We start from the raw sequence: 23,724 nt of genomic DNA, 5'->3' as shown, positions 1-23,724 counted from the left end.
ATTCCACTGTAATCCCACCTGCCAGATGGTGCATTAATCCCAACAGGAGGATGTAAGAAAGCTGAAGACGACAGAAACCCACACCCAGCCAACAGAAACCTTCTTTCCTCCCGGGCTGAGCAGAGGCTTTCCCAACCCAGAGGGCAGGGGGCAAGGACAGCAGCCTGAGGCTCAGCCCAACCCACCCCAGAAGGAAGGACACTCAGTCAACTCAGGGTGGTTTCCACCAGCCATTTTACTAATCTCCCTGGGGCTACAGAAGCACATGGCTAGTAGAGCTCGGCATTCAGGCCCTCGAAGGAGACTCTGTCCTGTTAGTGGTTGGATCACAGGGCAGACAGGCGAGCAGCACGTGACTTGTCAGGTAAGGCAGTGGAATCAGGGTTGACCCACAGAGGAGGACACTTGGGCCCTGCTGCTCAACGACAACCAACTTTTCCAGGCACAGGTGACGAGGGTCCATTGCTCCCAGACTCTCAACAACTATTTCTTATCCATTAAGAAAGAGAAGACAGATTTCCTTCTGAAGTATCCAGACTGAGGTTATAAAAGAAAGCTTGCTTACATTTTGAACACTCTTGTGGGATTCCAAAAATCATGATGAACGCAAAACATGCAGGCGGCTAAGCAGGCTCCAGAGAGTCCAGAAACATCTCCGTGTGGTCAGATCACATGGCAGGTGCTGCTTTCGGTGTCAGAATGTGGAACAGTGTCACAGTGAGTCCCACGGCATCCATGACATCTCCTAAGCTTCCCGTGACTTGCACACCAGCTTTCAGCCGAACCTGACGGAGGGCCTGAAGGGACCTAATTAGGAAGGTCATGAACACGCCAAGAGAACCAAGATCCAGGCTGGAGCAGTGAGCCACAGCAGAATGGCCTCTCCCCACAGCCACCTAACGGGGATCAGTGAAACTAAAGTTCATCCTGCACCCGAGGCCCCAGCAAAGGCATCCAAGTGTCTTCTCCAGCTCGGCTGCATTACAGAGAACACAGTGAACAGAGAGAGAGGAAGATGAAGCAGGGAAAAAACTTCCACCCAGATTTCCAAAGCAAGCTCCTCAAGTGGCCAGAGACTCAGACAAAAAGCAAAAACCAGTGGATAGATGGCTGGAAGGTACAAGGAGCTGTCAGTTTTCTAGTCTTTGCAGATTTAAAAATGAAGGACAGGGTCCTCTGAGTCCAGCAACAAGGCAGCCTGGGCTAGGAAACTCTTTTCTGTGTTTCTGGCATCAAGACAGCCCATGTTCTCTCTGTCCCTCTTCACTCCCAAGAGGCAGGACTGAAGGAAAGGCACATCACAGCAGTGTCGCCTGGGTGGGTGGGTGTGCTTCCTGATCCAGAGTTAGACGTCTTCACGGTGATCATGGGAACAGTATCCTTGCACTTAAAGCTCCAGTGACAGAACTGAGTCCCAGACCAGCTGCTCAAGATGGGAGAAGAGCCCTGCCAGGCTGTGTGATCAGGGCAGCACCTGCTGCTCCAACACCTCCTGGGTGACAATCACAGAGGTCATGGTTGCAGGAGGGCTCAGTAGAAGCGTTTTCGGCTCTGTTCCTGCCATTTGTTGTACAGTATGATCCCGATGACAATGGCAAATACAGAAAACACCAAAGAGAAAAAGACGATGAGGAAAAGAGCCAGGCCACTCAGGGGTGGCAGTGGTGCTGTCACTGAGGAAGCAAGAGAGAAGCCAGTCAGAATTAGAGCCCACCCAGGTGGGAAGGACCAACAGCTAGCTATCGAGCACCCGTTGCTGGGAGCTAGAGCTCAGCCCCTCCCTTTCCAGATGCCTCCATTTAAAACCTAAGCAGCCCTCCCACCACTCATCTGTAACATGGAGATTACAGGTTAATGTAAAAAAGCAGGGCAGGTGCTCCCTGTGCTTGGGAGAAGAACAGAGAAAGGGCCAGCCCTGCTTGCTGTGCCCCCTATCACCCTGGACTCCCCCCACCACTGCCCTATGACCTCCTCGCCAGTGGCAGGGCTGTTTCCCGGGGTCCCCAGTGCTCACTCTCAGGCAGTTTCATGTTGTCCACCGAGGGCAGGAACACATCCCGGTGCAGCTTCTCCTCTTCTGGTGTTCTCTCCACTGTCAGTTCAAACAGCTTCAGGGAAATGACATCATGGTTGTCTAAAGGAAAAAACATGGATTACTCAAACCTCAAGAAGAGGTGTCTGGGAGTTCCTGTCGTGCCTCAGAGATAATAAACCCAACTAGTGTCCATGAGGATGAGGGTTCGATCCCTGGTTTCACTCAGTGGGTTAAGGATCAGTGTTACCGTGACCTATAGTGTAGGTCGCAGACGTGGTTCGGATCCCACATTGCTGTGGCCGTGGTGTAGGCCGGCAACTGTGGCTCCAATTTGACCCCTAGTCTGGGAACTTCCATATGCTGCAGGTGCAGCCCTAAAAAAAATTTAAAATAAACTTTTTTTAAAAAGAGGTGTCTGGGTTCCAGCTTCTCATCCACAGCTAAGAAAGTGACCTGAAAAAAATTACTGAAACCCCTATTTCTCATCTAAAATTAAGGACAGGGAGCAGGGAATATTTCTACATTATCCTGTACTTAAAGTTTTTAATCAATAAGCATGCATTACCTGTGTAATTTTAAAATTTAAAGAACTAAATTCCCAATCATATGTAAAACCTTCTAGTGAAAGGAGACACAGCAGCTCTGAAGCATCCCTCTAATGTGGAACACACACACACACACACACACACACACACACACACACACGTGCGCGTGCGCGCCCACGCGTGAAACAGGAAAGGACCTCACAGCAGTTGTTGAATGGGCCACAAGCAGAGCACGCTATTGGCCTGGAACACACTTCCCTCCTGAAGTGTGCCTAATCCTTTGCGGCTCCTTATAACTGAATCTCACTATTAATTACAAGAAAAGGATGAAGAAATTAGGGAATTTTTTTTCTCTCCCTTTTTAAAGTATCATTGCAAACTCATAGATGCAAACATATGTGAGGTGTTTCAGTTCACTCAAGTTATATCTCTTACTGATGCTCAACTCAACCCGTCCTTGTCCAGTGGGAGCCTATTGAAGTTGGCCTGAGTCCTTTTTCATGAACCCAGAAGTTTGTTTTGTTTTGTTTGTTTTGTTTTTTGTCTTTTTGCCATTTCTAGGGCAGCTCCCTCGGCACATAGAGGTTCCCAGGCTAGGGGTCGAATCGGAGCTGTAGCCTCCGGCCTACGCCAGAGCCACAGCAACGCGGGATCCGAGCCGCATCTGCAAACTACACCACAGCTCACGGCAACGCCAGATCCTTAACCCACTGAGCAAGGGCAGGGATGGAACCTGCAACCTCATGGTTCCTAGTCGGATTCGTTAACCACTACGCCACGAAGGGAACTCCCCAGAAGTTTTTTATATCTTCCCTGCTTTTCTGTATTTCCTCCCTCAGACCTGGCATCAGGCATAGCTCCAAGAAGCTTTTGTTCCTCAGTGGGAACTGGTATTAAGAGACCACAAATATGAGTCCTAGGGGCACTCACTGCTACTACGCTGGTTACTGGGGACCGGATTTCTTGCCACGTCTATTACTAATACGACATTTACAGCTGCTTGGACACAGAATCTTCAGCAGATGCCCAAGTTAAAAAAAAAAAAAAAAAAAAAACTGGATTCGCCTTCAATCAGAAAAAAATGTGTCCTCTGTGAGGACTGAGACTGAACCATGGGACGGGATAAAAAGCCAGGGCAGTGCGCCTCCCCATGAAGGAAGGAGCATCAGAGGCTGGGACAGCTGGGAGGTGTCCTCACTTCCCAAGCAGTTTCCAACAATCCAGAGCAAAACAAGGAAGACGTCAGCCACAAAGACCTCAAGAGAAAGATACAATTTGGGAGTTCCCATTGTGGCATAGCAGAAACGAATCCGACTAGAAACCATGAGGATGTGGGATCAATCCCTGGCTTCACTCAGTGGGCTAAGGATCCAGCGTTGCTGTGAACTGTGGTGTAGGTCACAGACTCGGCTAGGATCCTGAGCTGTTGTGAGCTGTGGTGTACACCGGCGGCTACAGTTCCAATTCAACCCCTAGCATGGGACCTTCCACAGGCCACAAGTGCGGTCCTAAAAAGCCAAAAAAAAAAAAAAAAAAAAAAGGGGAGAGGGGAAGAAAGAATGAAAGGAAGAAAGAAAAAAGAAAGAGAAATATGATTTGTATTTAAGCGTACACTATAGGCAGAAAACAAGGTCACATAATCCAGGCATCATCACTAAAAACTTGAAACAAAGGATTTCTTGGGAGTTCCCGTCACGGCTTAGCGGTTAACAAACCCGACTGGCGTCCATGAGGACGTGGGTTTGATTCCTGGCCTCGCTCAGTGCATTAAGGATCCTGCATTGCTGTGGCTGTGGTGTAGGCTGGTGGCTACAGCTCCGATTGGACCCCTAGCCTGGGAACCTCCATATGCCGCAGGTACGGCCCTAGAAAGACAAAAAAAGACCTGAACAAATAAATAAATAAAAACAAAGGACTCCTTGAGATAAAAACAAAATTATTCTCTTTGGTCATTTCTAAAAGCTGGAAACAACTTCCCACTAAAAAGTACAATAGGAGGTTAACTGAGCAGGTCCTAGAAACCTGGAAGCTCAAAAGAAACTTGTGGACAAGGACGCCTTTTTGAACTTGAGTCACATAACAAGATCCCACAGCAAAGATCTCAAGCCTCCCCCTACCTGTGCCAAGGTGACATGTCCCACAGCTCTGGCCTACCTGCATGGTATTCAGAACTAGCTGCCAAAACTAATCTTTAAGGAGTTCCCGTCGTGGCGCAGCAGAAACGAATCCAACTAGAAACCATAAGGTTGCTGGTTCGATCCGTGGCCTTGCTCAGTGGGTTAAGGAGCTGGCGTGGCCGTGAGCTGTGGTGTAGTTCGTAGACATGACTTGGATCTGGCGTTGCTGTGGCTCTGGCATAGGCCGGCAGCAACAGCTCTGATTAGACCCCTAGCCTGGGAACCTCCATATGCCACAGGTGCGGCTCTAAAGACAAAAGACAAAAACAAAAAAACCTAATCTTTAAATGACAGAAAGGAGATCAATGGTCGCCTGGAGCCCAGGTAACAGAGGAATGCTACAAAGGGTCACAAGAGAACTTCTGGCCGTGATAGAAACATTCTGTATCTTAACGATGATAGTGGTTACATCTATGTAAACATTGATTAAAACTCTTCACACTACATAATTACGTGGAAAGCATTCTCAATAGAGTTGACTTAAAAAAAATTAGTTGCCAGAATTTTAAAAATCAGATTTCATTTTTTAAAATCCAGGAGTTTCCACTGCAACAGGATTGGTGGCATCTTGGGAGCACTCACTGGTATTCAGGTTTGATCACAAGCCCAGCATAATGAGTTAAGGATCCAGTATTGCCACAGCTTCAGCTCAGGTCACGACTGTGGCTCAGATCTGATCCCTGGCCCAGGAACTCTATATGCTGTGGGGTGGCCAAAAAACAAGAAGAAAAAAAGTCCAGATTTCCAGCTTCTCTTGAAAAACTAGAAGACATGGTCTCATTGAGCTCACCTTTTCCCTTGGCAGCAATGGCTGGAACTGAGTAGATGCTGCCCATTTCAGATGATATCTTTCTTTTTTGCCTCAAGAATACTAGCTTCACTCATAATAAATCACACTAACCAAAAGAAACGAAAGTCGACTTCTTTACCTCCTCGCAAAAGATCTTATGATTGAGGCTAAAGCCAAAGGAGAGAATAAGCATATAAGAGAAGCTTCCAGAAGCTCCCTTCATGGCTCAGCGGTTAACAAACTCGACCAGGATCCATGAGGATGAGGGTTTGATCCCTGGCCTTGCTCAGTGGGTTAAGGATTTGGCGTTGCTGTGAGGTGTGGTGTTGATGACAGATAGGCTTGGATCCCGCATTGCTGTGGCGGTGGCATAGACCAGTGGCTGTAGCTCTGATTCGACCCTTAGCCTGGGAACCTCCATATGCTGCATTTGCAGCCCTAAAAACAAAAGAGCCAGGTACTGCTAATGCCACATAAGTCAAGGAAGGTAAGAGTTTCAGAGTAACTGGTCAAAAGAGCTGAGGAAAGGACAAAGAGCAAACACACATAACAACAAAGAAACAGAGGAGCTTTTATAAGAATAGTGCTAACAGCTTGGCAGAGACACAAGTCAGGTGCAGCACTGACCATGGTGGTAGAATGACAGAGGTGGATAGCCTGAAGACAGAAGCATCTGTACACATGACACGTTCAAGAGTCTGAGCACAAAGCAGAATGTGGTGTCAGTTTAGAAGAGGAAGGAGGGCAGAGTCAAGGAAAAGTTTGTTAAGAGGACCTGAGCAGTCAGAGGCAGGGACAGGAGTCTGACTGTAGAAGCCCAGGCTAGAAGAACCAGGCTAGAAGAGGCAAACACTGCTTCTGTTACCATCAAACATCTCATGGAGACAACTGTCCCAGACAACCCCAGCCTGGGCTTTTTAGGAATCCAGATACGAAGATGCAGAAGAAAAGCGTTCTCAGGGCATTGCTTCCCAGAGCTCTGCCTGCCTGGCTCTCCCCGCCACAGAAGCCTCCCCAAGGCCTGCCTATGAAGATGTGAACTCAGTCAGGGCAAGTAAGGGGTGCAAGTGGCAGTACCCGAGAGATCCCCAGTGATGGAGGAGGTGCCAAAATAGTAGCCCCGGGGCAGACGGACCCCGGGCACCTCTATGCAGTCCCTCCACTCATGCTTGCCGTCGATGTCCATCATTATCTAGAACAAAAAGAAGAAATCAATCAGGGCCAGGTCACAGAAGTGGGAGCAAGACAGGTCCATACCGCCAGTGGCTCCCAAACAGGGACTCACCGTCAAATGCCTCTTGACATATCGGATCACAAGGAAGGTGTCATAATGGAGATTGCGGACAATGGCTGTACAGCCCCCCAGCTCTGTAGGCCGCCCGTCCCGTTCATGATCATAGCTGAGGGAGCCATTGTTCACCATGGCTGAGATGTAGGGGAACACCCGCTGGGACAGCAAGGAAGGAAAAGCAGAGGATGGTAAGGAAGTACTCTCAGGCATGCCCACATGGACAGCAGCAGGAATTCTGCACATAAAGCTGAGCTCCCGACTCAGACCAGGGGACCACTCATCACTAGCTGTCCCTGAGAACCCACACTCAGGTGGTGGCTCAAGGGACACGGCCCAGAGCGACTGACCTCTGTACTTGCCTTCGGGAATCCTCCCTGCACCCTTCTGGAGTGGGTCTGAAAGGGCCTCTCTAACACTCTGGAATCTGACTAGAATCCTCCCAGAGATCACCCTTTGGCCCTTATATTCTACTGAAGACTGGTGCTTTTCTTATGTATATATTTGTCTATCTCCCCAGTTACCACATAAACTTCGTGAAGAGAAAAATCATATGTTATGCTTCCCTGAGTGTGCCCACCTTAGCTCCGCCCCTTCCCTGCAGGGCAAGCATTTTGTATACAGCAGGTATTCTGAAAGTACCTGTTCAAATCAGGGAAATCTTTCCATTCAGGATAGCACCCTTCAAATTCTAAATTCCAAAATTCTGTAAGCAAATGATGCTAAATGGATTAGGACCCAGAAAGGGCAGTGCCAGAACCAAGCTGCTGATGGTGTTCTCAAGCCACCTTCCAGTCCATTTAAGCTTCACCCACACATACCTTCTTCCAGGAACACTCAGGGCAAGGTTCTCCCACTCAGAGTTTCCCTATATCCCACTCATTCCCCCCGCCACCTCAGAGGCCCTCTCTCTCCAATAGAGTTGTGGAGCAAATGCTTCCTTAGAAACAATAAGCTAACCATTCCAGAGCGAGGCCAGTGTTAAGGCAGTGCAGAGAGCCAGGGGATGAAAGGAAGGAAACATGAGACATGCCATTTCTTTGGTGAGGTCCTCATTGCCCTGAACAGTCAACATGCAAGGTGAAGACGCAGTCGAAATCAGAGACTGGTGACTCTTGAGACAAAGCCACATGGATTCTAAACAGTAACAAATGTTGAATGGACACACAGGGAGTAGGGATGGCCATGGTGGGTCAAAAATTGAGTACCTGGACTCCTGGAGAATATCGCCTCTTCTGGGCCTGAGAGGGTCCAGCAGGTTATTATAAAAACGAGAGAGGGCACAGAAGACAGGAGACCAAGTCAGAAAGAAACAGCCACGGGAGAGCTATGACCCAACAGTGGTGGATGAGCAAACCGACCTAAATTCCCAAACAGAATTTCAGGGTCCATGGAGGGCGCCCTCCAAGTCCTGCCATCCCTCGAAATTATAGGCCAAACTATATGCACAGGGGCTTGTACATTTTCTGAGGAAATATTGCTGTCATCAGTTTCTCAAAGGGGTCCACTAGGAAGGCCTCCCACAGAGGGTACTGGAGCTTTCAGAAGCTTTGTAAAACACACAGCATCATACCCTTCAAGCAGGCCTTACTTTTGTCTCTGATACAACCAAAGGACAGGCCATGAGTTTGTCTGTATCCAGACTACAGTATTTCTGCAGCAAGGGGAGAGACAGAAGTGATAAAGAGCTAAATTCTTCCAAATTCAAGATGCTACTGCCCAGGATCCCAGGATTTAGCTCTCAGTCAGAAGACAAAAATCCCACCACTTGAGAGACCATCAAATTAACTCTAATCCAAAGGGATCATTTACCCTCTAATTGAACTTATGGACATATCTTTCCAAATAGTTATTGTTAATCAAAACTACAACATGTCGGGAAGAAAAAGCCCCGTGGGAATGCTACAGCACAACAGATTTAGCAAAGTCATGAGGTTCAAGAGTGTTTAGCAACACAGTTGGTGAAGAAGAGTGAGCTAACACAGGGGCCAGATGGCACTGGGCCTTCCAGGTGGTAAGGGGCCTATAAGCCTCAGAACAGCTCCCCAGTGGTCTTCTCCTACACTGCTGGTGGGAAATAACAGGACCGTTTAAACTGCCAGAAACTACTCTTTGGCAAGTATCATTTAGGATAAGGGCATTATGAGTATATTAGCAGTAGTTTTCAGAAATAGGCTTCTGTCAAGAAAGCTCCTGACTTCAGTGAACAATCAGGGAAAAGAAGGGATTAAAAATGCCCCTAGGGCTTTCCTCATTTATCAGACCCGGTGATCAGAAGTGTAAGTTGTAACTTTCAAGAAAATGCCCTGTCAAAACCAAAGGGGGCCTTACTCTTCCCAAGGCTGGAGAGGCATCCAGTTACCCAGTACCAGCTGGAGGCAAACTGGGCCTCAGCATAACCTGGGGGAACTTTTCAATTGCATGTAAATATGGGTCCTGCAGTGAAGAATCTCATCCCCCAGGGCTAGAGTGGGGCACGGGACTATGTATTTTTTTTTAAAAGGCACCACAGACGACTGGGATGTGCGGCCAAATTTAAGGAACATTGCACTAAACTGAATCCCACAGCTTCAGAGTTGGAATCCATCTACTTCAGCAACTCCTGACTTGGTCTTCAACTTTACACGTCACATTAACAGTAAGTCTTTAAATGGCATATTAACTCTCTATGCGCAGTCAGGAGTTCTTGAAGAATTTCTTGGGTACCCACTTATTCTACACAGGAGCTCATTTTCTTTCCTTGGAAAGCAGTCTTTATTACAGCCAGAACAAAGGCTGAAGAATCGCACTGACTCAGGCAAAGGCGATTGTTTCATTCCTAATTTAATAGTCACCAAAAATTAGGAACTCCTACCTACTGTCCAAATGGTTGTTGCCTGAAGGGTGAAGAGATGTTCCAACTTTTTGTACTACAAGGCTACTAACAAAAAACAAAAAAAAGCCTTCGTGTGGTATTGTAACTTCAGCATATCTTGATTAAAAAGAGACACAGAGGAGTTCCCGTTGTGGTGCAGCAAAAATGAATCCGACTAGGAACCATGAGGTTTTGGGTTTGGTCCCTGGCCTCACTCAATGGGTTAAGGATCCGGCGTTGCCATGAGCTGTGGTGTAGGTCGCAGATGAGGCTCAGATCCCAAAATGCTGTGGCTGTGGTGTAGGCCAGCCGCTGTAGCTCCAATTCAACCCCTAGCCTAGGAACCTCCATATGCCTTGGGTGTGGCCCTAAAAAGCAAAAAAAAAAAAAAAAAAAAGAAAGAAAAAAAGAGACTCAGAATGTGTATATGAATAAAAAAATTTCTTTTAAAAAGCATGCGTAGATGTATGGAGCCTATGCTAAAATTCCACAGGTGCAAGGCACACAAGCTGTCAACCACTAGGTAGAAAAGAAGCACACCTGGCCCTCTGTAATCAGGGAGACCTGGTTCTAAATGCACGTATACCAACCCCCACCTGTGTAACCTTGGATGGATTGATCGTCTGAGATTCTACTTCCTCAGTGTAAGTGGGGAGAATAACACACAGTTCACAGGGTCAATTATGAAGATGAAATGAAACATGTAAAGCATTCAAAAGGGAGTCAATGTTTATTCAGGAGTTCCCACTGTGGCGCAACGGGATTGGAAGTTCTTAGGAGCCCTGGGATGCGGGTTTGAAGCTGGGCCCAGCACAGTGGGTTAAGGATCTGGCATTGCTGCAGCTGCAGCAAAGCGCCCGTGTGTGCACAAAGGAAAAGGATAAAGCCTATGAGTAAAACATTAACTTTTGGGGAAATCTGGGTGAAGAGCATTCTAGAATTCTTTGTTGCATTACTGTACCTTATCTGTGAGTCCGAAATTACACCAAAATGAAAAAATTCTGAAGACTAATCTGAATCTAGTATTTACAGCACACTTAAAATTTCAAAATTGAAAAAAGTTTTAAAACAGTATGTTCAACCGCAACAATGCAGCATTTTCATTTTCAAAAAGATGCTTATACAGTTCTGTGGGACTTCAAGGCTTCCCCAAGGAGATAAAACTCAAAAAGCCTCCAGCCGAGATGAGAATTGCCAGACCCTTAAAGCCCACCTGTCTCACTGTAATTGTTACAAAATCCCTAAGGACCTCCACACCGCAGCAACTTGACCTACTCCTTCCTGCCCCCAACTAGAAAATATAGCCACTCCTTACCCTGCCTCCAACCAAACAGCAGGTGTATCAGAAGACCCCATCCTTCCCCAACCAACCAGTAAGTGTTATCAGAAGACTCCATCCTTCCCCAACCAATCATCAGGTCAACATGTGCATGGCAAAACCACTCCTCGCACTTCTTTGTCTTTGGGCTATAAAAACAGACACGACATGCGCACAGAGTTGGCTCTTCCTGATTATCAGGATGTTGGCCCACTGTGTCAACAGTGTCAATTGCCTCAATAAACTTGTCTTTTCTACATCTTGGTTTAAATCTGGAAAATTCTTTTTCCACCCATGTGCAGAGACCACTCAAGTTCTGTTTTTGTTTTATCCTCTTCTGATTTTTCTATAATGAGCTTCTGTGTAGAAATAAGAATTAAGAAGTTACCGTTGGGAGTTCCCATCGTGGCTCGGTGGTTAAGGAATCTGACTAGGAGCCATGAGGTTGTGGGTTCGGTCCCTGGCCTTGCTCGGTGGGTTAAGGATCCGGCGTTGCTGTGCACTGTGGTGTAGGTTGCAGACGCAGCTTGGATCCTGCGTTGCTATGGCTCTGGTGTAGGCTGGCAGCTACAGCTCCGATTGGACCCCTAGCCTGGGAACCTCCATATGCCGCAGGAGCAGCCCTAGAAAAGGCAAAAAGACAATAAATAAATAATACTTTATAGTTTTCAGAGTTTTTTGGTTAAACTTATTCTTTTCTTTTTGCTTTTTTAGGGCTGTAACTGCAGCATATGGAGATTCCCAGGCTAGGGATTGAATCGGAGCTGCAGCTGCCAGCCTACACCACAGTCAGAGCAACGTGGGATCTGAGCTATGTCTGTGACCCACACCACAGCTCACAGCAATGCCGGATCCTTACCCACTGAGTGAGGCCAAGGATCAAACCTGCAGCCTCATGGTTCCTAGTCGGATTCGTTTATGCTGTGCCACAATGGGAACTCCTAAACTTATTCTTTTTGGTGATAGTTAATGGAAATGTTTTCTTACTTTCATCTTATGATTATTCAATGCAAGCACATAAAGTACAACTGACATTTTAATGTTTACCTTGTATCCTGTAGCCTTGCTGAATTCATTAGTTCTAACAGTGTTTTTCTGAATTCTTTAGGATTTTCTATATATTAGATCCCATCATCTACAAATAGAACTAGCTACTTTCTTCCCAATCTAGAGGTTCATTTTATTTTCTTGCCTAGCTGCCCTGACTACAACCTCCAGTACAATGAGGAAGAGAAATGGCAAGAGCAGATATCCTTGCCTTATTCCTTATATTAGGGGGAAAGCATTAAGCATGATGTAGCTGGGGGTTTTCATACATGTCCTTTATCAAGTTAAGGAAGTTCCCTTCTGGCACTGATTTGTTGAGAATTTTTATAATCATAAAACAGTATTAAATTTTGTCAAGTACTTTTTCTATATCTATTGATATGATCACATGGTTTTTGTTCTTTACTCTAGTAATATGGTCTATCATATTAATGTTCAGATATTAAACCAAATATGAACTCCTAGCATAATGACACTTGGTCACGGTGTACGGTCCTTTTTATATGTTGCTAGATTTGGTTTACTAGTATTTTGTTGATAACGTTTACATCTATATTTACAAGAGATGTTGGTCTGCAGTTTCTTTTTCTTGTGATGTCTTTATCAGCTTTGGTATCAGGAGAATACTGGTCTCAAAGAATGCATCTGTTAGCATCTCTCATTTTTCATATGGGTTTGAGAATTAGTATTAATTCGACTTTGGTAGAATTTACCAGTGAAGCCATATGGGCCTGAGCCTTTCTTTGTGAACATTTTTTGAGGACTAATTCAATATCTTTACTTGTTATAGAGCTAGCCAGATTTTCTCTTTCTTCAACTATTACTTTAACAGTCATTTATGATCTGATAATCTCACTGTGACACAGGTGGTACCTCGTACTCCAAATACTAAAGCTCTTGACTTACCTCAACTATAATTCCTGTATTGCTCACTGGGAAAGTGGGGTTATGTGATTTTGAACAACATGCCCTGATTTCAGAGAGCAAGTCTAAGCTCAGTCTGTATCCTAAACCCCCTCATCCCCTTCTCAGATACATTAATGGTCGCTACTATTTTCCCAATATTTCCTCATAAACAATGTGGTAGGAAGTAAAGTGAGCAACAAAGTCAAGTGCACTCTGCTGACAAGGAAACAAGAAACCAGAGAGACAGTTTGACCACTGCCTTGAGGATCAGTTCAATTGGTTCCACCCCACTCCACCTGCTCATTATTCTCACCTAATATGACTTCAACACACGGATGTTTCCAAGTTTTCAAAAGTTATGGTACTTGTCACCCTCTCCTTATGCATTCAAGATAAAGCAAACCAATGAGACTGCAGACTCTGGAGTCAAACCTACTATCTGGGTGTCACTGACAAGTTTTTTAACCTCTTTGTACTTCAGTTTTTGTTTCTGTGCTTCAGTTTCTTACCCATAATGTAGGTATAATATTCATAACTATCCCCAAATGGTTGTTCTAAGTAAGTAAGACATGTGAAAGCACTTTGAACAATGCCTTTAACTGTGATGTCAAAATAAACCATGCCACTGACAAAACACATTTGACTTCACCTCTGAAACAGTTCCAGGTTGTTGGGATGTAAAAAGGAGTACACGTTCTCCACTCTCTGCACTGAGCATAGGCTCTAAGAAACAAAACTGCAGAGGCGATCACATGAGAATACATGTCTCCTTTCTCAGGGCAATCAACCTGGCAAAAGAAAACAACGGCTGGGAGGTAGAAGAGTACCATAGTTAAAAGCACAGCCTCTGGAATCAGGTGGACCTGTGTTCAAAATCTGGCTCCACCTTATACTGGCTATCACCTTGAACAAGACACACATCTCTAAGCTTCCATTTATGCACTGGTAAAATGGGAAAAATAATGTTGACTATAAGGAGATCTGATGAGCATCAAAATAATAAATGTTAAATGAACAATAAGAAACAAGGATCTGATGTTGGTTCAGGAGTTCTCAATCTTGGCTATATACAGGACTCACCTGGAGATCTCTGGTAAGCAAGAGTGCCCAGATTGCACCTAAACAAACAGCATCAGACTCTCTGCGCTTGGGGCCTAGACATTGGTAGGATAAAATACTCTCCAGGTAACTCCAAGCAAACCAGAAAATAAGTCCCAATATGAAATGATTTTTTTTGACTGAACTGTAACAAGTGGAAGTTCTTAGACCAAGGATCAAGCCTGCGCCATAGCAGTGATCCAAGCCACTGCAGTGGAAATGCCACATCCTTACCCCCGGCAGCATGAGGGAACTCCTCAAACTAATTTTTTTCCTTTTATGGCTGCACATGCAGCATATGAAAGTTCCCAGGCCAAGGGTCAAATCAGAGTTGCAGCTGCTGGTCTATACCACAGCCACAGCCACTTGGGACCCAAGCTGTGTCTGCCACCTATACCACAGCTCCCAGCAATGCCGGGTCCTTAACACACACTGAGTGAGGCTAGGGATCAAACCTGAATCCTCATGGATATTAGTTGGATTCTTTTTTTTTTTTTTTTTTTTGGTCTTTTCTAGGGCCACACCTGTGGCACTTGAAGGTTCCCAGGCTAGGGTCTAACCGGAGCTGTACTGCGGGTCTACGCTATAGCAACGTGGCATCTGAGCCACGTCTTCAACCTACAACAGAGCTTACGGCAACACCAGATCCTTAACTCACTGAGCGAGGCCAGGGATTGAACCCGCAACCTCATGGTTCCTCATCGGAGTCATTAACCACTGAGCCATGATGGGAACTCCACTAGTTGGATTCTTAACCCACTGAGCCACCACAGAACTCCCTTCGGAAACTAATATTTCTGATTAACATCTACTCTCCTTAAAAAATAAGGCCCGCCAGATTTGCCCTCTAGCTCAGTATTACTATTTGAGAGTTTGAACGCTTTACTTGTGGGAGTGACAGAGAGCCATGTTTAAAACTTTAGTCAAGCCCTGAAGCCCATGCCTCTTATTCGGATGCATTTCTAACTACCACTTTTGCCTCAGCATGCCTGCAAACCTAGTCACGACATTCCCCTCATTAAAATCCCTTAAGGGGAGTTCCCGTCGTGGCGGAGTGGTTAACGAATCCGACTAGGAACCATGAGGTTGAGGGTTCGGTCCCTGCCCTTGCTCAGTGAGTTAATGATCCAGCGCTGCCGTGAGCTGTGGTGTAGGTTGCAGACTCGGCTCGGATCCCGAGTTGCTGTGGCTCTGGCATAGGCCCATGGCTACAGCTCTGATTAGACCCCTAGCCTGGAAACTCCATATGCCGCGGGAGCGGCCCAAGAAATAGCAAAAAGACAGAAAAAAATAAAATAAAAAATAAAATCCCTTAGGGACTTGCATGCAATTCACCTGCAATTCACCTGAATTGCAATTCTTTGCTATTCCCAAATAAACTTATTTTGCTGGTAAAAATAAATTTAACAATAAATAAAATAAAATCCTTTAATGCACTTGCCCCATTAAAACACTGAGAAATCCACACTTCTCATCAGGCACACCACCCGTCAGAAGCTGGCCCCACAGTGCGTGGTGAGGACAATTGCTCTAGTGCTGGTCTAAACAGCCAAGTTACCAACCACCCAAGGAGACACTGCTCAATCTCAGTGGCCAGTTAACTTGTTCAAGGGGGAAGAGTGTCAACACTAAAGAATGCAACGTGAACGGCGGCCCCTGAATCATGCAACATGGCAAGACCGAGGGCTCATCTTCTTTCTAGCTTATCTCTCTCTGATCACCCCTGCTTTTTCCCCTCACACCCACTGTTGCTTCTCTAACTTTATCACCTTAACACATGTTTTTCCCTCTGCGCTGGTTCCTAATTCCGCAGGCTTCAATGTATTTTTTTTTTTTTTTTTTTTTTTTGTCTTTTTGCTATTTCTTGGGCCGCTCCCGCGGCATATGGAGGTTCCCAGGCTAGGGGTCCAATCGGAGCTGTAGTCTCCGGCCTACGCCAGAGCCATAGCAACGCGAGATCCGAGCCGCATCTGCAACCTACACCACAGCTCACGGCAATGCCGGATCATTAACCCACTGAGCAAGGGCAGGGACCGAACCCGCAACCTCATGGTTCCTAGTCGGATTCGTTAACCACTGCGCCACAACGGGAACTCCGGCTTCAATGTCAATGTTACTTCCTGCGAGAAGTGTTTTCCAACCACTGTCCCCACCACCACCGTCCCACCCCAGGCTGCAGGTTCCTGCTAGGTCTTCCTATAGTCCCCCATAGTGCCCCCATCAGCGCCCTCACGTATCAGTGTAACTGAGTACAAGGACCATGTTGGTCTTGTTCACTCATTCCCAGGGCTTGGTATCAAGAAAGTGCTTAATGTCTGGCAGAGTGAAGAAAGAGCCCAGAAGCAACATGGAAAGGCAAGTCTGTAAGTGACCCATAACAAAAGGTTCCTCTCCTAATTCAGGCCTCACTCTCCACTTCCTCTAATGGGAACTCTGTAAGAAATGTGAAAAATCTGGGTGTTCCATACACAATGATCTGTTCATCCAATTTTTTTACCAGTCTGAAATTTTTCATTAAGAACTTTTGGAGAGAAGTTCCCGTCATAGCGCAGTGGAAACGAATCAGACTAAGAACCATGAGGTTCCGGGTTCAATCCCTGGACCTTGCTCAGTGGGTTAAGGATCCAGCATTGCTGTGAGCTGTGGTGTAGGTCACAGATGTGGCTCGGATCCTGCACTGCTGTGGCTGGTGGCTACAGCTCTGATTAGACCCCTAGCCTGGGAATCTCTATATGCCTTGAGTGTGGCCCTAAAAAGCAAAAAAAAAAAAAAAAAAAAAAAAAAGAAAAGAACTTTTGGTGAAAAAAATAAAGTAACCTCTGCATCCATTCCTCATCCTGCCTTTCTTGCCAAATATGATTTAGCTAAGGATACCAAATGAAAAGGTGTCATAATTATTTTCCCACCAACTTGCCAGCAGGGCCATCGGGCAGAGAGAGGGAACATAGACCTTTGCTAGTATAAGAAAGTACTAACAAACCCTTAGGGTCAGCTAACAAAAAGCGAGAAGCTTCTGCCAACAGCCAGATATCAGGTTTCAATAAAATGCTGAGATTTCATCAATTTCCTTTTACAGCCTTTCCTAGAGAAGAGGAGACTTGCTGTCCAGGTCTGAGAAGAGGAAGAAGAAAAGGAAGCTGGCAAGGGGGAGCAAGCTGCAGAAGAGAGCTCAGCAGAGATTCAGGCCGTCAGGTCAGTGGAGATACATAAATTCAGTTTGCTCACAGGCTGGGCAAGGAGCCACATCACCAACCAGCCACGCATGCTCAAGCATAGCGGCTATCAATGTACGCAAGAGAGAACACTGTTAGCACTGAAGAAAAAGTCCCCGGTCACAACAGCCCTTCCCAAGACTGTGCACCATCAACAGTTCTCTCCAGAAAAAGCCCTGACATAGACATTAACTCTTGAAGTTCAACAGATGAAGAAAATAGAACCAAACCCCTCATTTTCTTTTCCTTCTGTTCCCTTCTGAACAATGTTCCTGAGGCAAAGGACTGTGATGTCAGTACAGCTGACCTAAGCTCTGACACTTGCCATTACCTCTTGCTGCTTCTCCTCATTGGGATAGGTGTCTACAAATACTCCCAGCCCCACAAATTTGTCCATGTTTCCAAACACGGGCCCTAGAGAGAAAGAACAGATGATGAACAATGAAATAAGGCCAAGAGTTGATAAAGGAATAACATATCACTATGATGGAGGAAAAAGTCAAATTCAAATGACTCCCAGGCTTCTCTCTAAGATGAGGAAACACACCTGTAAAAGCAGCCTGTGAAGGGCACGGCCTGTGACAAGCACTCAGTAAGCATCTGGAGCTGTCTGTCGTTAAAGGTGGGGAAAGAAAGAAGGCCAGCGCCACCATGTTTAGCACCCCAGCTGCTCCCAAACTGGTGGCTAAGGTGCCCCTAGAGAATTATGCTTCACAAACACTCAGTGATGACTATGCCCGAGAGAGAACTGAATTCCCAAATTCCCACTTCTTGCTGCAGAAGAGATCAGGTCAAATCAGGCTCAGTTTGCCAGGTACTTGGAGCAATGGCTCCTGAACAACAAGGAAAAACAGATAACTCTTCTCCTTTCTCCTGACCTAGGAATTCTGAGATGGGTCCCTGTGCATGTCCAGAAGAAACCAGTGCACCCCATGTCAGTGTCTGGGACGGCCAGTGCTTTCCTCCACCAACCAGCAGGGTGGTTTCAAAAGGAAAGCAGAAGTAACTGATAAGCAAGAAATCACCCCAGGATGAGTCAAGTTCAGCTGCTTTTTGGACCTTATTCTAGAGTCTAGAGAGACCAGTCTTCATCCACAGACACCAAGCAGAGGGAATACCTGGCACTGTGGGGACATGCCCTTCTCAAAGGCCTATCCCACCCCACACAAGAGCAACCCAGGGGCCAGTACCTGGCTGCATCCGATCCTTTGTGTACCAGATCGCCAAGCCATCCCCATGCAGATTCTTCTTCCCTTGTCCGTGGATTCTGAAGTGCACCTGCAACTCCCAGTCTCTCAGGAAACAAGGCTAAAGTGAAAAAGACACTGGAATCAATGAGGAGCATGAAGCACAAAGCCCCACAGGCCCTCATCCACAGTCTACAGACTTGGAAAACACAAAGGCAGGTGACATGAGGCTCTAAGGGTTAAAATCAAAATCTAAGACTTGCTAAGTGTGTATGTCGTAAAATTAAACAGATTGAGCCATTCAACTGTACACGACATTGAACATGAAAAGTGAAAACACCTCCCAGTTATCTTCAACATCTCCCAACAGAAACAGGATAGCATTCCAAAGTTGGAAAAGACAAGAGAACGAATTGGACTCCCGGGATCCCACATCCACCCAGCCAAGCATCTCAGCCTGAAGAGAAGAGGGGGCTACTGACTACACACTTATTCACAACTTAAGCTTGCTCCTCTGACAGAAAGACTAAAAAGCTTGGGTTTAAAGGAAGGTCAAAGCTTCCCTCATTATAGAAGAAGATAAGCTAAGTCATTATGAAAAGGTCTCCAGGATTAATTAGCAAATGCTATAAACAACTATCTAGACCTGGCCTGATGCCAAACTGAGGGGGCAACCCAGAGTTCCCACGAGAAGGGGAAAGCTACACCCTCCACGATCTCATGCCCAGGGCCCAGAAGCATAAATGCAGCAAAGGAGAATACCACCACCCCACCACAGGGACAGCCTCTGGTGGAAAAGCATTAGGAGGTGGGCACTAAACAGACTCCTGTTTTTCTTGTTTTGAATTGTGTATCAAAACCCCGGAAAAATGGAGAAGGAGGTAAATGGATGGTTAAGTGTTCTAAATAGCTGAACACTTTCAAGGAGAAACCAGAGTGGGTATTTGATTTACAGAGGCTCCTGGTTAAAGTTCACCGTGAAGAAAGAAGGGAAGGAAGAGCAGATAGACCAGCAGGGTTCAGCCAAAGCCCCTCCAAACAGCTTGTTCCGGCTCTTGAGCAACACACTGCTAGATCATTTTCAGTTTTCATTTTCAATTTCTGGGAAATCTTCCAAAAGTGTTAGTATTAGAAGTACACAGTCAAAATGAAAGGGGTGTGGATACTTCTTAATTCACCAAAGAACCCTCACATCTCCAATAGCTTCCCCTCCTCTGATGAGCCCAGTCCTTGAGTTACATTCTGGGTTCTCATCTTTTTGCTATTTCATTTATATTTCAGGAAAAGAGTGAACTTCAGTGGCAGGAAAGTGCCCCACACCCAGGCATTATGCCAATGGGAAGAAGGCAGGGCCAGAGAAGTTCACAATGAGCTAAAAAGTGTCTGATACTTATCCTTGGCCATAAGTAGCACAATGCTATAGAGTTTTGCTCAGGGCTGTGTCCAACAGTGGGTCTCAAACTTTGCAGCACATTTAGATGCACCTAGGGAACTTTTAAAAATCTCAACATGCAAGCCACATCCCAATTAAATGAGATTCTCTGAGGGTGGGACCCAGCCACCAGCTCTAATAGACGGCCAAATTGGAGAACCACTGCTCAAACAAATCTATCCTAGTCAAATAACTCAGAAATAAGAGTTCCCATTGTGGCGCAGCAGAAACAAATCTGACTAGGAACTATGACGTTACAGGTTCCATCCTGGCCTCACTCAGTGTGTTAAGGATCTGGCGCTACCGTGAGCTGTGGTGTAGGTCGCAGACACGGCTCGGATCTGATGTTGCTGTGGCTGTGGTGTAGGCCAGCAGCTGTAGCTCCAATTAGTCTCCTAGTCTGGGAACCTCCATATGCCGTGGTGTGGCCCTAAAAAGCAAAAAACAAAACAAAACAAAAACAAAACAAGTAACTCAGAAACAGTGCCAAAGCTCATCATGAGAGTCAAATAACAAAAAAATACAGGTATCAGAGAATCTGAAAAAGAGCAGGATAACTAGATCCTAGACTAGAATCGCTGCTACATAAGAGAATTACATAGAGACACTGAGCAAGAGAGCTGCAAAGTATCAAGTCTTGGATGAAATCTTTTATAACCCACAGACTTCCACTGATGAATCTTGGAACAGACAGATAACAACAGCACACTTCTGTAACCATTTTAACTTTCCAAAGCTTTCTCCTGCCTATTGCCTTATTTTATTCTCACAATAACCCTGGTGGGCAAGTAGAACAGGCATTATGAAGCTGATCTGTCAGCTGGAGAGACTGAAAACTGAGAGACAATAAGGAATTGCCAGGGCCCACCGTGGGCCTGTGATACAGCTAGAAGGAGTACCCAAGCCTTTGAACTGCCAGCCCTCTTCTGCACTGCCCTGCATTCTGGACAGGAACCAGCTCAGCACTACGATCTGGGTTAACAGGCCAGCTTGCACAAACAGTTCATGGAGAAATTCTCTCATCCCTCTGCTCCTTTAGAATTCTCTGCCACATAAAATGGACAGGGAAGAGAAAGCGTTCCCTTTCCCGAGGTTCAATTATCTACAACTAATGATTAAAAAACACTTAAAAGTAAGTTCTTAGTGTCTGAGAACCCAAGAGAAAAGTATTAAAGGATGCCAAGGTCACACTCCCAAAAGTAAAGTGGTCATAAAAGATTTAGAAAGAGCCCTGGAAACCAAAAAGAAAGCATCATCTTACACTTGTACAAAATCACAGTGCAGCCACACCAGGAATACTGCATTCACTTCTTGCCGCCATACCTCAAGGAAGACAATGTAGCTAGAAAAGGCCCAGAGAAGGACAAGTAAAATGACCAAGGGCTCAAAGTGGCTTTTACATGAAAATAAAATTTAAAATTAGACTCTTCAAAATGAAATAACAAGGGGGGAGGGATACTGGGATGAATGTGGGATAAATTTAAAAGAACAGTCTTCTATTTTATAAAACAAAGTAATTCAACGTAAGTTAACTTATTAACCTCCAAAAAGTTATACGCTGTCTATCAGGAATTAAAGACATTTCAGAAAATAGAATCAAAATTAATTATTTGCTATAATTAGGGCAACAGAGAGTATCTCCCTCAATATCCAATTTAACAATGAAGGTCATCATAATCTCTGAAATGAGAATCCTTGATATCCACAAAAGACAGAATACTGGGAATAGACAGTAAAAATTAAGTCAGTATGCCACTGGTGAACTTTTGAGTACTTTTCTAGGTCACCAACACAGGAGGGAGAAAGATTCTTACCACCCGGTTCCACAGGGCACCCTGTTTACTTTGCATATCTGGGGTCAGGCGGATATACTGTGTCATCACCATGGCATTGCCCATCAGATTCCACAGAGAGGAACTGCCCGTGCCCACACCTATGGGAGGAAATAGATCAGTTCATTCATTCTCTTCAACACCAAACCGACTAGAAAGCCATCACGGACCCTCCAAAAGATGGAGTCATCATCTTTTTTTCCCCTTTCATGGCACTCAGTCTCCCACCTTCTGTCACTCAAAAAGTTCTAACTCCTTACCATGTTTACCACTTCCTGTCATAAAGACCCTCTCAGGTGAAGAGCACATCAGAGCTGTCACTTAATCCATGCCACAGTAATCACAGCTCAGATCCATTCTTCCTCATTTCATATGCGAGTAAATTTGACCACCGTGAGAGAAAAAAATTCCCCAATTAACCAAAAAAAGCTTGACTCTCTGGGGCTTAATCACGTTCTTTCTTTAAACAACCAAGGTGTGAAGCTACCTTTCCCCTTACCTCAGACTATCAGCCCCTTGAGAGTGACAACTTTGTATCTGTATAACCCACAGTATTAGCAACGCAGAGGAGGTGCTGGATGCATCTGCTAAGTCAATAAATGATCACCCTTAGCAGCAGTGTATACTCTCTTGCGCTTTGTGTTGTTTGTGTGCTGTCCCCCTGCCCTCCAGTGGGGAAACAGACTTGTGTTAATTAAGCCATCTGCACTGACTTGGTCTTCTTTGTAGCTAACTATAAATTTTCTGGTTGATGAGCTGTGCAGAGCGACATATGAACCGCATGTGAACACTCAACAGAGCAAAGTTAACCAGACTCTTTCATCAACAGGACTCCAGGATTGGAGAACAGGTGTCTTAAACGGAAACAGAATTTTACTTTCCCAGTCTGGCCAAGTTCTACCCTAGTTTTGCCTCCTGATGTATTTCTAGCACATACACAGCTCCGTCCAGAGCCCAACTCATTGCTAGTGGCCCTCGATCACTGCCACTATTCGCAGTTCTCTCCCCTTCCCACATAACTCTTGTCCAACTCTAAGTTCCCCCTTCATCCAGGCCTAGCGCTTACTGGCCTTAGTGTCTTAGAGCCCTGCTTCCACCTGCTAGAAACTTCCAGGGCTAAGTGTGAGGCAGGGGGTGGGGTGGAACCTGACCTCTGACCTTAGGACCCAAGGCTCCCAAACACAGCAAGAGTCCACAGGAGCCCCCACCCTCCCCGCCCGTACTTTCCTCGGGGCCACGAAACCTTCGCCGCCCCCACTTCTACGAACAAGCTCAGGTCCCGACGCCCTCCCCGCGCACGACCACCTCGCCCCCGGCGCCTCACCCTGGTAGGGCTTCGACAGCGAGTGCTCCCGTTTCAAGTACTCGAACGTCTGACCCGCCCCGACTTGCCGTGGCCCCTGCCCAGACCCTAGCAAAAGGAGAAGGAGCAACATCCTGGACCCATCTCGAGTCGACAAACGCCGCCACCACCGCTGCCACCACCCAGAGGGTCCCAAAGTCGCCGCCATCTTTCCCACCGCCGACCCTTCATCAAAAGCCCGCCCTGTCCCCCAAGCCATTGGCCCAGAGAACGATCTTCCCCCAGTCCCATTGGCTTTTGTCGAGTCACCGCCCCTGCAGGTGAGCATCTCACCGATTGGCTGGCTGGAGTAGCAGTTGCCTTGTCAACCCAGGAAAGGGGCGCGGCCGAATGCCTGAGCTCGCCTATTTGCCTTTGTCCGGAGCGCCACTAGGCCTCCTGGGATACGAAGTGATTTCCGTTTTTGTCTCTCTGTTCTAGAGTAAATTTAAGCAAATAAAATGTTTCTTTTAGTCCTACGCAAACGTTCTGTCCTCTCTGCCTTAGCAACCTCGTGATCGTGCGAAGTTGTCAGTTAGGAGGATATAGAACTGAAAGGAGAAATAGACAAATAAATTCAAGTAAAGCTGGTAAATTATCAGGAAAATTATCAAATTTATAAAAGATTTGAAGAGCAGTATCAAACAACTTGATCTGGGGA

The 23,724-nt window shown here is 46.0% G+C and overlaps 1 protein-coding gene across 6 annotated transcripts; it reads right to left on the bottom strand.

The window, feature by feature from the left end:
- On the bottom strand, positions 217-23,272 carry LMAN2L (lectin, mannose-binding 2-like). 6 transcript variants are annotated; one of them, XM_021085757.1, is made up of 10 exons: positions 23,046-23,272; positions 21,704-21,822; positions 21,151-21,231; positions 18,461-18,578; positions 17,602-17,684; positions 8,044-8,076; positions 6,833-6,994; positions 6,625-6,739; positions 2,015-2,134; positions 217-1,673 (listed from the first exon to the last, which is right to left on the bottom strand). In XM_021085757.1, the coding sequence occupies exons 4-10, from the start codon at positions 18,468-18,470 to the stop codon at positions 1,531-1,533; spliced, it is 666 nt and encodes a 221-aa protein (XP_020941416.1). In that variant the 5' UTR covers positions 18,471-18,578; positions 21,151-21,231; positions 21,704-21,822; positions 23,046-23,272; the 3' UTR covers positions 217-1,530.

The sequence above is a fragment of the Sus scrofa genome, chromosome 3, assembly GCF_000003025.6.
Source record: "Sus scrofa isolate TJ Tabasco breed Duroc chromosome 3, Sscrofa11.1, whole genome shotgun sequence".
NCBI classification, from domain to species: Eukaryota; Metazoa; Chordata; class Mammalia; order Artiodactyla; family Suidae; genus Sus; species Sus scrofa.
This window is presented reverse-complemented; position numbering and strand designations above follow the sequence as displayed.